The sequence below is a fragment of the Maniola jurtina genome, chromosome 15, assembly GCF_905333055.1.
Source record: "Maniola jurtina chromosome 15, ilManJurt1.1, whole genome shotgun sequence".
In the NCBI taxonomy this organism is placed as follows: domain Eukaryota; kingdom Metazoa; phylum Arthropoda; class Insecta; order Lepidoptera; family Nymphalidae; genus Maniola; species Maniola jurtina.
In genome coordinates, this window is record NC_060043.1 from 9,643,205 (window position 1) to 9,657,430 (window position 14,226).

The 14,226-nt window shown below is 38.1% G+C and overlaps 1 protein-coding gene across 4 annotated transcripts; it reads left to right on the forward strand.

The window, feature by feature from the left end:
* Nucleotides 1–532: 532 nt before the first annotated feature.
* On the forward strand, nt 533–12,888 carry LOC123872342 (alpha-amylase-like). Of its 4 annotated transcripts, none has more exons than XM_045916561.1 (11): nt 533–789; nt 1,232–1,418; nt 3,202–3,359; nt 3,615–3,786; nt 4,475–4,590; nt 6,627–6,816; nt 9,376–9,549; nt 10,753–10,884; nt 11,496–11,696; nt 12,390–12,551; nt 12,775–12,888. In XM_045916561.1, the coding sequence occupies exons 2-11, from the start codon at nt 1,251–1,253 to the stop codon at nt 12,787–12,789; spliced, it is 1,488 nt and encodes a 495-aa protein (XP_045772517.1). In that variant the 5' UTR covers nt 533–789; nt 1,232–1,250; the 3' UTR covers nt 12,790–12,888. The 4 variants fall into 4 exon arrangements, with proteins under 4 accessions (XP_045772517.1, XP_045772518.1, XP_045772516.1 ...); XM_045916562.1 differs by having other exon boundaries at nt 1,235–1,418; XM_045916560.1 differs by having other exon boundaries at nt 534–789; nt 1,249–1,418.
* Nucleotides 12,889–14,226: the final 1,338 nt, after the last annotated feature.

Sequence of the window (14,226 nt, forward strand, 5' to 3'; positions counted from 1 at the left end):
TTCCCGCGGGATTCCTAAAGACCCATCCACTTAACCGATTTGTATGAAATTTGGAATCGATGTAGCTTGCCTTTCTGTAATCGAAATAGGCAACTTTTTATGCCGGAAAATTAAACAGTTCCCACGGGATCTATAAAAATCTAAATCCACGCGAACAAAGTCGCGGGCATCCTCTAGTATTATAGTATTACCGTGCTTTTGTTGCTACAAGGTACATACTTCTATTATGGCTTTACTGCTATATTGACTTTATTATGAACTATGTAGATAATGCCCGCGAATTCGTCCGTATGGGTTTAAGTTTTTAAAAATCCCGTGGGAACTTTAGCTTTCGGGATTAAAAGACAGGTATTAGAAAACAAAAATCACGTCGATTCGATGCTCCGTTGCGGTGTGATTCAAGGACAACCCAACAAACAAACTTTCGTTTTGGTAGGATTTATTGATGTCAAGTAGGTAAGTACCTACCTACCTATTTACCTATTAATAAATTGTAGCTATTATTCCACGCTAGCTAATATATACCTACCTAGGCAATACACACAAGGCATTATTGTTCATTAGTTCTTGAACAGATTCACACGGCCGATACGACCTTCTGAAATTAATCACTAATAACTTTTTGCTGGATATTCAGTATGTATTATCTGTAGTATCCAAGTATCTAAGTGAGTAGGTACAGATAACCTATGAACTTTATTATAATAATAATAACTAAGTATATAGGCTACCGACTACGAGTGTTTATTGGTGTTGTTTGTTCTTTTTGTAGCTGAAGGAACATTATAGGTAAGTTATACTCTACCTAATAATATCATCATCATCTAAACATCGAAGGCTCACTACTGAGCACGGGTCAGAATGAGAAAGGTTTGCTGACCAAGTGCGGGCTTGCAGACTACACACATCTTTCAGAACATTATGAAGAACTTTCAGTTATGTAGGTGGGACTAACCAATATAATATTAATTATTTGCTTTGAACGCACTTAACGCGAAAAGTTGAGGTGTCTGTCTGCAATCGAACCCCGGACTCCCCGAATCGACCACAATCTCTGTACCAAATGTCAAAATCGGTAAAACTAACGGACACACTTTCGTATTTTTAAAATTATTTATTATAGTATATGGAAATATGGATCAGATTGTCCAGAACCGCTAGTTAGGTACAAGCGGAGTACGGTACCTAGGTATTTTAGAAATCTAAAGGAAAAGCCTTTTATTTAACTGAGTAGGTATTTTCTTTCAGAAATGAAAATCTACCTGATAATATTCTTCTTCAATCTAGCAAATGGTGATATTAGAAACCACATGTGGTCAAATAGGTCCACCATAGTCCATCTGTTTGAATGGAAATGGAAAGATATTGCTGATGAATGCGAAAGATTCCTTGCCCCTAAAGGATTTGGTGGAGTGCAGGTAATATTTTAATTAACGGCGACAAAATTCCCATTTAGGCAGGTACCTAGTTACTTAGTAGTCATAGCACAGTTATAATACTTAATAGCCTAAAGTGATATATTCTGGTCGAAGGAGACGGAAGGAGAGATCTATGCAAGACGGAGGAGGGAATAATAATATGGCATTATTGGTTCCAACTTTTAAATCATTGCTGTGGTCTTATAAGTAGAGGTTTTGGTTTCGGATCCCAGCAGGGGAAATTTAGGAATTTATATTTTCTAAATTGTCTCTGGTCTGGCCTAGTGGGAGGCTTCGGCCGAGACTAGTTACCAGCCTACCGACAAAATCGTGCTGCCAAGCGATTTACATTTGTTACCCGCTGCGATGCGAGTGTTCTGGCTCGCACTCTCTTTAGCGTCTTAGCTTGGGTCGATAACCGCAAGCGCGCGATTTTTTTCAAATTTTGTAAGATTTTGCTTCGTCATTATTCGTAGTATACCTACTAAGTATAAGTATGGTAGCAAGCATTGATTTTTTGACTGTTTATTTATCCTGAGATAAGTAGCAAGTGTTAGGTAGTTACATATGAAAAGAATTTTCATGTCATACCTACTTGCTAAAAATACGGTGAGTACCAGCTATCGTCCGTAGGTATATTTCAGGCTCAATAGCCACAATAATTAGTGTAGGTACCTACCATGGATATAATATACCTAAATGTATCTACATACCTAAGTATGGATTTGATAAGAAAATAAAAAAAATTAATCGACTGCAATGCAATTTCTCACGTTTGCATTACACATGTACCTACCTACCTATTATTATTTACCTATACCACCTACCAAGATTTAGTATTATCTGATAAAAAATACATGTTCTGCACAGTACGTGTATTTTGATAAAATCACATTAAAGGTAAGTAGGTATATTGTATGTTATACTATACTTCACTGGATGCATTATTTGCCTATAAGTACAGGACGTAGATAGAACGCTAGCAAAAAACTTGGCGTTCACCTACTACCTGTACACAAATCCAATAGCAATAACCATTTTGCCTTATCTTGTAGTTTTAGTGATTTAATAGTTTTCAAACTCTCATTATAGAGCGTGCAAAACTCGGATCAGTGCACCACCTATTTATCACCTACTAGAGGATGCCCGCGGCTTCGCCCGCCTGGATTTCGGTTTTTTAAATCTCGCAGGAACTCAGTGATTTTCCGGGATAAAAAGTAGCCTTCATCTTCTATTTCATCAAAATCGGTTCAGCGGTTGGGCCGTGAAAACGTAGCAGACAGACAGACAGACAGACACACTTTCGCATTTATAATATTAAGTATGGATTTGTTATAGCGAAAATTACACATTCTGTGAAAATTTCAACTCTCTGCTTATTAAGGTTTACGAGATACAGCCCGCTGACACACAGACGGACGGACAGCGGAGGCTTAGTAATAGGGTCCTGTTGGCACCCTTGAGTACGGAACCCTAAAAATTGAAATTTTAATGGACTGACTCGTTAGTCTAGCTAGTGGGTTAAACGTAGTGACGCGCGTGAATCCGTAGATATAACTGCACGCATTACGTCTACACGAACGTTCACGCCACGCAAGCGGTATGCCATGTCTCATACAGTTCCATACATTACAACGCAATGGTACGCGCTACGTCTACGCTTACGCGACGCATACGCGCCCTGTGTGCCCGGCGCTTAAAAGTGAAAAGGACGCTAATGATTTGATATACTCAATTAATATGCGATCTTGATCAGCTTAATAGGTACTTATTTCCTTTCCAGATATCACCGCCATCAGAAAACGTGATCATCCTCATAGGAGAGGGACGAAGACCATGGTACGAAAGATACCAGGTCATGTCATACAAGTTGACCACACGCTCTGGTAATCGTACTGAGTTTCTAGACATGACGCGGAGATGCAATAGCGTTGGTGTAAGGTAATGAAAATCCATCCTCAATATAAATGCGAAAGTGTACATCTGTCTGTTTGACTGTGTGTCTGTCTGTCCGTCCATCGGTCTGACCGTCCGCCCGCCCGAAACAACAATTAATAATAAAAATATATAGCAACTTTGCAAATTGAAAAAAAATGAAAGTAGATAGTGTTAGGTAGGTATATCTTGCACTATGGTACAGAACCCTTCGTGTGTGAGTTTGGCTCGCGCTTGACCGATTTCTTTTTTATTGTGCAGGATTTACGCAGATGTAGTCGTCAACCACATGACAGGTTCTCACCCTAGCAATAAAGGAACTGGAGGCAGTACGGCTGACTTCAACAACTATTACTACCCTGCTGTGCCTTACAATGCATCACACTTCAACTATCCCTACTGTGTGATAAATAACTACTATAATGCTAGAGAGGTTAGTTTAAAAATAAAAGCCTCTTGAAAATGTAGTTGTATCTATCTTCATTTCAAAGCAAAGGCTCTCTTAGGATCTAGCCCAGAAATAGAAATATCCCAGAATTTCTGAAATATGCAATATTCCATTTATTCCTTCAACTTTACTGACTGAATTTTCTAGACGGGCGTTTCAGATACACCGTAGGTATTTTTGGATCCTTTTTGCACGTTCGTTAGGTTCAATCTCGAACGAGCAATGATGTGGTCTATGTACCTACCTAGAAACACATCATACAAGTATCAAAATACTAATTACGCTGCCGTGTTGAAGTTAGTTGCGATTACACCTGCCCGGCTAGCATGGGCAGTAGATAAAAATGATATCCCCGATTATATCCACTGATTTCTATGACATCAGTGGATATAGTCGGGGGATATAATTTTTTTTTTTTTTTTAGGTTTTACTCACGATCCGAAGTAGCTTGTGATAATTGATTGACAACTTTACTTCTGTAAGTGTACTTATAAGAGTGTTTATATTAGTAAATATTATATAGTAAGTTAGTCACGTAAGCAACTTACGTGAGTAAAATTTTCAAGTGTAGGTAATTGAGGCTCCAAAACGGCTAAAACGAGTCGAACTTTTGTAAAGCGTAGGTATTTACTTGTGTAGCTGGAGTGGCATGCAAATTCCTTCTTTGTTCCAGGTCCGGAATTGTCAATTGCTCGGATTAAAGGATTTAAACCAAACTGAAGAGTACGTGCGAAATAAAATAGTCCGATATTTCAATAAGCTCATCAAGCTCGGCGTGGCTGGATTCAGGTAGCTTTTAATTTTAAAGTAAAGTACTTATTTAAATATTTAATTCTTGCTATCTTAGCCGTTGACTGCAATCTCACCTGGTGGTAAGTGATGATGCAGTCTAAGATGGAAGCGGGCTAACCTGGAAGGGGTATGACAGTTTTATTCAAACCCATACCCCTAATTTCTACACGGCGTCGTACCGGAACGTTAAATCGCTTGGTGACACGACTTTACCGGTAGGGTGGTAACTAGCCACGGCCGAAGCCTTCCACCAGACCTGCCCAGAAATTTTGATACTATAAATTTCCGAACCTCTGCCAGGAATCGAAGTTCGAACCCGTGTCCTCCCACTAATAAGACCACAGCGCTTACCACTTCGCCAAGGAGGTCATCAAAATCAAAGGTGAAAGGAAGAAGGTGTAAAAATCAAAGTCTGTAACTCTATGGCCCTATTTATTACCCGACTGCGGCAAAGCCAAAAGGAAGGGTTATGATTTTAGCAGTCTATGTATGTTTCACACAATATTACACTATAATTAATTACTTAGTGCGCCTCTCGTGTGCACTCGAAAACGCCAAAATTCGACTACATACAAACTGCATAATTTCCCGGCGGCCCGACTCGCTGACCAATCGTACTGTGACGTAATATACTATGTACCTACGAGTATACTGTATACATAATATGTTCCTATAAACATGAGATCTCATTGTGAGTTAGAATCTTCACCATATAACAGGAATCAGAATTTCCCTATCAAAAGGAAAACAATCTAAATCATCAAAATAGATAAAATCGTCAAATAGATTCATATCTGACGGAAATATAGGGTAGGTAACTGTAATACGCGACAGGTTGAGATGGCAATCGGGGTATGAAGCGGCGAGACGCCCCGCATACCCGCACGTCACCTGCGCTTGCAGGTAAGCGCGGGGGCTGGTCGGTTGCCATCTCAACCTTTCGCCCACTATAGATCCATTAACATTCCCAGAAAATAACAGGTATAACTCATCATGATTAAACACTAAAGAGCACTGGTCTCTTCTCACAATAAGAAGAGCTAGGCCGTAGTCTACCACGCTGGCCAAGTGCGGATTAAGAGGGCTCTCTCCGTCACTCGTTTCATACAATCGTAGTTCCAATTTCATTTGAATATTAAGCAACCAAAGTCCATGAAATTTTGCAGACATATTCTAGAAACTAATATCTATGTCTGTGGTTTTCCAGATTTCTGTTAAAATATTCGGTTTCAAAGTTACGCGGTCTTAAAAATTCACATACAAATCTTTGAGCCCCTGTAATTTTAAAACTACATATTTTTAGAAAAATCTAAAACACCACAGACACAGATATTGGTTTCTAGAATATGTCTGCAAAATTTCATGGACTTTGGTTGCTTAATATTCAAATGAAATTGGAACTACGATTGTATGAAACGAGTGGAAACGAGTGACGGAGAGATCCCTGTTAATCAAATGAAATTGGAACTACGATTGTATGAAACGAGTGACGGAGAGAACCCTGTTAATAGACTTTACACACATTTGAAAAAATGATGGCGAATTCAGGCATGCAGGTTTCCTCATGATGTTTTCCTTGACCGTTAAAGCAAGTGATATTTAATTGATTACAAGTGTAAATTAAAAATTTATATCACCCCCGACAAGTGAAGGTTACAGTAACTAGAAAAGAGCTGATAACTTTCAAACGGCTGAACCGATTTTCTTGGATTATAGCTAAGAACACTCTCGATGAAGCCACCTTTCAAACAAAAAAAAATTAATACTTAAATCGGTTCATTAGTTTAGGAGCTGGGATGCCACAGACAGATACACAGATACACACGTCAAACTTATATATAACACCCCTCTTTTTGGGTCGGGGGTTAAAAACGCTCATACTCGTAATTCGGAATAGTCGTACGTGCCCGGGATCGAACCCCGAATAGGATTCTTAACCACTAGACTACTACGGATGTTCTAACCACTAGTGACTAGGCTATCATGAATATAACTCGGGGAGCTAAAAATCTATAAAAAGACCAATATTTCAGAGTAGACGCCGCCAAACACATGTGGCCGAGTGATCTCAAAGAGATTTATAAAAGGCTCGACAATCTCAACCCCGCGTTCGGATTTGCCGCAGACGCGAGGCCCTATATCTACCAGGAGGTGATTTATTACGGCAATGAGCCCATCCGTCCCGACGAGTACACGCCCCTGGGAGACGTCACTGAATTTAGGGTAAGTATGCTTTATGGGACTCCAGTATATTATAACAGATGTACCTTACCACGTATCAAAATCAAAATCAAACCATTTTTATTCAATTAAACTTCTACAAGTATTTTTGAATCGTCAAAATATGCATCTACTTATACTGGTTCGGTTTTTTTAGTAAAATAGTATAATTTCGTAAGGCAAAAAGTAAAATACAGACATTAATATGATAAAGGGAAATTTACTCTTTTTTTTTAGTACTGATCTTACCTGATATTAACTTGGAACTTGGAAAAAGCTACTTACAAGTATCTCCAAGGTCCCTCCTTCTTCTGTCTTGGGTTTCTTTACCACACTTACTTATGTAGATCGTGCATTGTACGTGATACTTTTGTGGTGTGGCTACAATTAAATTATCTATATTCATTCATTCATTCATACTTTCGTTGAGAAGAGAGATAACGAGTCATAGTAAAAGCTCAGTAGATAAGTTTTTTGACCAAGCTTCAGCCGTGTTGACACCCTACCGTCAAAACCCTTGCTTATTGTACCTATGTCAAAACTTTTAAAATCTTTTGCCTTCATCATCATCATCATCATCAACCGATAGACATTCACGGCTGGACACAGGTCTCTTGTAGAGACTTCCACACGCAATGGTTTTGCGCCGCCTGAATCCAGCGGCTCCCTGCGCCTAGTTTGATCACCTAGTCTGTCCACCAGTGATGAGTAATTATCACAATTTTTCTTTATTATTTACTAGCTGATGCCCGCGACTTCATTCGCGTGGATGTAGTTTTTTATAAATCCCGTGGGAACTTTTTGATTTTCCGGGATAAAAAGTAGCCTATGTGTTAATCCAGAGTATAATCTATCTCCATTCTAAATTTCAGCCTAATCCGTCCAGTAGTTTTAGCGTGAAGGAGTAACAAACATACACACACACACACACACACACACACACACACACACACACACACACACACACACACACACACACACACACACACACACACACACACATACAAACTTTCGCCTTTATAATATTAGTTATTTATTAATAACACCCACAAAGTAAATTCACCTATTGTTAGAATAATTTCATAAAAGCTAGGTATAATGATTTTTCCTCATTAGCTACCAAGGAAGAGTCAATTTTCCTTTCTCTTCAACAAAGATGATTATGACTTTACTAAAAACCAGTACATTGTAAAGATTTCGAAGATGACAGGGCACTTTTAAACGCACGAATCACGATTAATCAATTTAGTAAGTAAGTCGTGTGAAAATTTTGTTTTGTTGTTGGCAGGAATAATAAATCTCCATCAAATCAAGATAAGATGATTAGGCGATAAAATAACTTGTGATAATGATGAGATTATTTTTAAATTCGTTGTCCAAGGTCCATTTTGTAAATTAAACTATCTGACTACTTAACAAGTGTAAATTAAAAATTTATAACACCCCTGACAAGTGAAGGTTACAGTAACTAGAAAGAGCTGATAACTTTCAAACGGCTGAACTGATTTTCTAGGATTATAGCTAAGAACACACTAGATCAAGCCACCTCTCAAACAAAAAAAAACCAATTTAAAATTGGTTCATTAGTTTAGGAGCTACGATGCCACAGACAGATACACAGATACACACGTCAAACTTGTAACACCCCTCTTTTTGGGTTGGTGGTTAAAAATAAAATAACTAGACGATGCCCATGACCACGTGCGCGTGGATTTGGATTTTTAAAAATTCCGTGCTAACTCTTTGATTTCCTTGATAAAAAGTAGTTGGTGTCTATCTCTGGAATGCAAATCGTCTCTGTTAAAATTAGTTGAGCGGGTAACAGACCGACAGACAGATAGACAGACAGGCAGAAAGACACACTCTTAGATTCCGGGATAAAAAGTAGCCTATGTCACTCTCCAGGCCTTTACTTATACTTAAGAATCACGTCGACCTAATTAGCCATTAACTTTATCACCGTTTCATAGTAAAGGGGCTGGTAAGCCAGTAGATAAGCTTTAGTGCTAACTTGAAAAGCCACTGTCAGTTATTAATAAAAACACTAGCTAGGGGAGCTTTAAATTTTAAACGGGGTTTCTAAAGTAGCTGGGTGTTATAAAGAGGAAGTATCTTACGTAAATAAATAGCTTAGTTTATAGCTAAAAGTTGCCTCTAAACTTCGTGTGAAGAGAAGTTTAATATGTAGGTACTACAGATAATATAATATTATGTTAAAAGCTAATAATATAAAAAAGCACAGCTTTTGATTTATGATTGCATAATTAATTGCAAGACGCTAAATTTTTCAAGGATAGAAAAATGTTGCAGGTACAATACTGTTCCTACACTCAGTTGTAACTTGTATCGAATGTCACTACAAATTAGAAAAACCAATGCTCCTATGGTTTTCCTGGAGGTTCTTGCGTTATCTACTTCGTGTTTTCTATAATAAGTATAATAAGTAAGTAGCGAGTATCCAAGCGTTTCCCCGGGAAAAAATATTAAACGTTTTAATGAACCCATGTTCCTACGACTCAATAAATCAAAGTGGTTCTTCTTTATAAAGATTTTGCTTTCCAGGTTGGTATAGAATTAAAGAACGTGTTCAGAGGTCAGAACGCAATGAAGTGGCTGAAATCTTGGGGCCCACAGTGGGGTCTGTCTCCAAGCGAGACTGCGCTGGTCTTCATCGATAATCACGACACGCAAAGAAGCAACGATGTCTTGACTTATAAAGAAGCTCGCGCTTATAAGGTAGCTAAACTTAAATGGAAATGCTTTGCACGTGTCCTAAGAATTATAAAAGAGAGACTAATCCTCAGGCAATGCTGTTCTAGACAACCTTTATGAAAGACAACGATTAAAATTGAATAACTTTTAAATAACTGGACTATTTTCTATAATTACTTATTTAAAAATATTATCTTAGTTGTTAGATAGACTTGATGCTTGCCTAGATTAACTTATAGCTTAAGACTACTTTTCCACCAGGATTCCACGAGTAAGAGCAAAGTTTTTGTGAAATCCACCAATTTGTGCATAAGCCATGTTTTCAACATTCTTGACGCAAATCTTCTTTCTGCTTGGATTTCAGATAAATATGCTAATTGCTTAACAATTTAACAGTCTTATTTTGCTGGATATAGGCCTTTCCGAACATTTGTCACCACACCCGGTCCTTAGTCTTCCACATCCAGCCAACTCTTATCATCCTCTTTATATCATCTATCCCTTGCTGGATAGTACCCCACACTATGCGTACCTTCCGAATATTTGCCACCACACCCGGTCCTTAGTCTTCCACATCCAGCCAATTCTCCTCATCTTTTTTATTTCATCGATCCATTGTTGTAGAGTACCCCACACTATGCGTACCTACTACAAGTGATAAACACAATCTTCACTCCAGGGTCTCCAGGACTGGTTTGCTCCACCGGTTATCACTCCTACCACAAGCATTTAGCTTGCCTTTTTTCCTCGTGAGGGGAAAATCCGTCACGAATACCACCGGCCACAAGGGAGCACAGTGGTTGTGTCAGAATCCTACCGACTAAAAACCTTACGAAGTTCTATCCCAACGCTGGCGACGTAGCACAAGGGATCGACAACGCCTCGTTACTGGGCCACTGCAACTTCAACCGATTGATAGTTTAAGCTATGTCAGTAAACTTGGTTCTTCTGTCTCCTTGATGTCTTCGTTTCGAATCTTATCCTTCAGGGAAACTTCTATCATAGCTTCTATAGCTCGTTGAGCGATTCTGAATTTTATGTAGCAAGGGGTTTATAAGTGACCTTTTGAGGGCTATAAGTGACGACGGGAAGGGCACACTGCTTGAAGACTCGACTTCAGCTTTTAGAAAATTAAGTCAAGTCTTCTCTTCGTCAATACCTCAATGGAATGCGTGTTTGATTCTATGTAGAATTTAATGATTAATTTATATTTTATAATCATTTTAGGCAGCCATAGCCTTTATGCTAGCACATCCATATGGCAACCCTCGACTGATGAGCAGCTATTACTTTGCTAGTAGTGATCAAGGCCCACCAAGTGATGACAGCGAGAACATTGTATCACCGAGTATTAACGATGTAAGATCATTATTTTTTTATTTTACCATAAATGATTTATTTATCACTGATACTTTATTCGCAATAGGTACCAATTGCTATTGCTATTTGACCTCCCTATTACCGCCAATAATATTTTAAGTCTGTATGAATGCCGTGTAGAAACCGATTAGAAAAACAGTCAAATGCGAGTTGGTCTCACACATGAAAGGTTCCACACCATCGTACAAGAAGCATTAAGTGCTTTATAATCATTATATAATTTTTAAATTTTGCATGACAGCCAATGTTTTGAATTTTTTATTATTTGTTGTTATAACGGCAATATAATATCTGTTTTCACTGAGTGTGAAAATTCCAACTCTTTACGTATTACGATATATGAGATACAGTCCGCTGACAAATAGACAGACAGACAAATAGACCGATGGGCGGACAGATGTATGGACAGACGGACGGACTGCGGAGGCTAATAGGGTCCCGTTGGCACCCCTCAGGTACGGAACCCTAGATAGAATTTTCCTTATTTAAAAAAAAAACCTGTAGTTCGCTACTTTTGAGTAGTTAAATATTTCGGAGTTAGGAGTTGGGACATGTAATTTTTATTTGAAAAACTGTTTTAAATGATACAGGATGATACATGTGGCAATGGCTGGGCATGCGAGCATCGCTGGCGTCAGATCTATCAGATGGTAGCATTCAGGAACGCAGTGGACAAGACTGACATACAAAACTGGTGGGATAACGGCAACAAGCAAATTGCCTTCGGTAGGGGCGACAGGGGATTTGTCGTGATTAATGGAGACGGAGCCGACTTGAATCAAACGTTACAGGTATTTTATTGCTTCACTAGATGATGCCCGCGACTTCGTCCGCGTGGTTTTAAGTTTTTTGAAATCCCGTGGGAACTCTTTGATTTTTCGGGATAAAAAGTAGCCTATGTGCTAATCCTGGATATTATCTATCCCATTTCAAATTTCAGCCAAATTCGTCCAGTAGTTTTTGCGTGAAAGAGTAACAAACACACACACACACACACATACAAACTTTCACCTTTATAATATTAGTGTGAAGTGTGACTATACTAATAAATCCATCATGGTCAACCCACCACCGCCGCACTACTGAGCACTGGTCTCCTTGTAGAATGAGAAGGGATTTGGCCGTAGTCTAACACGCTGGCCAAGTGGGGATTGGCAGAATTCACACACGTTTGAAAACATTATGGAGAACTCTCAGGTGTGTATGCAGTTTTCTCACGATGTTTTTAGCAAGTGGTATTTACGGACTTAAGTGGTGTTAGATCTAATTCAAGTCAAGAAATAATTTCCAAAAGGCAAAATATAACTATGAAAAAAGATATCAATGTAACATTTACTATCTTGTGGCTGCTGAATACAAAGCTAATAACTTATTATATTCAACTTTGTCATTAAATCAATTATACATATAACCTAGTGGTTAAATTAAAAATGGTGTTCCATAGTTACTCATTTTATACTGTAATTAAAACCTACTTTTTGCAGACTAGTTTACCAACTGGTAAATACTGCGATGTCGTCTCAGGCAAGAAAGTTGGAAATCGATGTTCGGGGAGAAAAATAGCTGTCGATATGAACTCTAGAGCTCATTTCTTTGTATCTCAAAATGCTGAAGATATGCATTTGGCTATACATGTTGGACCAGAGGTAAAATAAGCCGAAATAGTCCATGACTATGCAGTGAACGACAAAGCATATAAACCGCGTTTCTAACAATAATAATTATTATTGTTAGCGGCCACAAACTCAAAATAATAATTAAAATATCTTTGTCGTTCACTGAGCATACATGAATGATCTAGCTTTCAAATTTTTATGTAACTTTTTTTATTGTACCTAGTATTAATGCGATAATCCTTATTTGTTTCAGTCGAGACTATTATAGGATACGTGAAATTAAAAACGAAACAGCAGCACAAGCTTCTAAAGAAGAAAAGCCAACAATAATTAAAGTTGATGTACCTAATTATAAAACCGCTTTTAAAACAAAGTGTTTTATTTAAAATAAAATAAGTACATTTTCACTGTGATCTAGTGTGAATAAGTAGTTTTATTTTTATTCTATAAAAATAGCGAGCAAATAAGCAGGCGGGTCACTTGATGTTAAGTGATTACTGCCGCCCGTGAACATTTGCAGCACCAGAGGAACCGCCGATGCGTTATCGGCCTTTCAAGAGTTTGTTGGTCCACTCCTTGAATAACCCCCATGTTGTAATCTAGTGGGAACACTCCGAAACCGCCAATGGGAGTTGATTCCACAGTTTGCGTTTGCGTAGGAAAAAGGATTTGGCACAACGGGCGGTCGAAGTGCACCAGGCACTCAGGTGGTGAGGGTGAAATTGCTTAGGGTGGCGTACGGTGCGGTTGTAGAAAAATGACGGTGGAATCATGGTGGAATGAAGTCAAACAGCTCTTCAGAGCACTCCCCCTTATAAAGGCGATAGAACACCCAAAAAGAGCTTACGTCATACGATAAACACAAGTATAAACATTCGGAGTTCGAATATTAAGAGGGCTCTCTCCGTCACTCGTTTCATACAATTGTAGTTCCAATTTCATTTGAATATTAAGCAACCAAAGTCCATGAAATTTTGCAGACATATTCTAGAAACTAATATCTATGTCTGTGGTTTCCAGATTTATGTTAAAATATTCAGTTTCAAAGTTACGCGGTCTTAAAAATTTACATACAAATCTTTGAGCCCCTGTAATTTTAAAACTACATATTTTTAGAAAAATCTAAAACACCACAGACACAGATATTAGTTTCTAGAATATGTCTGCAAAATTTCATGGACTTTGGTTGCTTAATATTCAAATGAAATTGGAACTACGATTGTATGAAGCGAGTGACGGAGAGAGCCCTGTTAATCTAAATCCCTATCATAATGATAATAATGATAATGCAGTGAGATACAAAGATTTCGATATCTCAAAATAAATATGATTTAAATAATATTAATTGATGATCTTTGATAGTGAAATTAAAACAGTAAGGGGGATCGTCCACCCGAGATATGTTATCAAAATGAGTAGTGACCTAGAAAAAATCAGGCAGTTAGTTAGTAAAATCTCGTATCTCAGATTGCATGCTGTTACACTTTATGCAGGCGATTAGGGAGATTCATAACTGAAATTAAACATTTGATCATTTCTAGAGTGTTTTTAAATATATACCTATCGATGAAATTTATAGACCAGCACTTGGCTGTACAGTTAGGTACTGATGCGATGAGCATGCTTACATAGAAAATGGTCATTCACCCTGTATTTGAAGGAACCATACCAATATTGATAAGCTTGATTGACGTAAGCTAAAGCG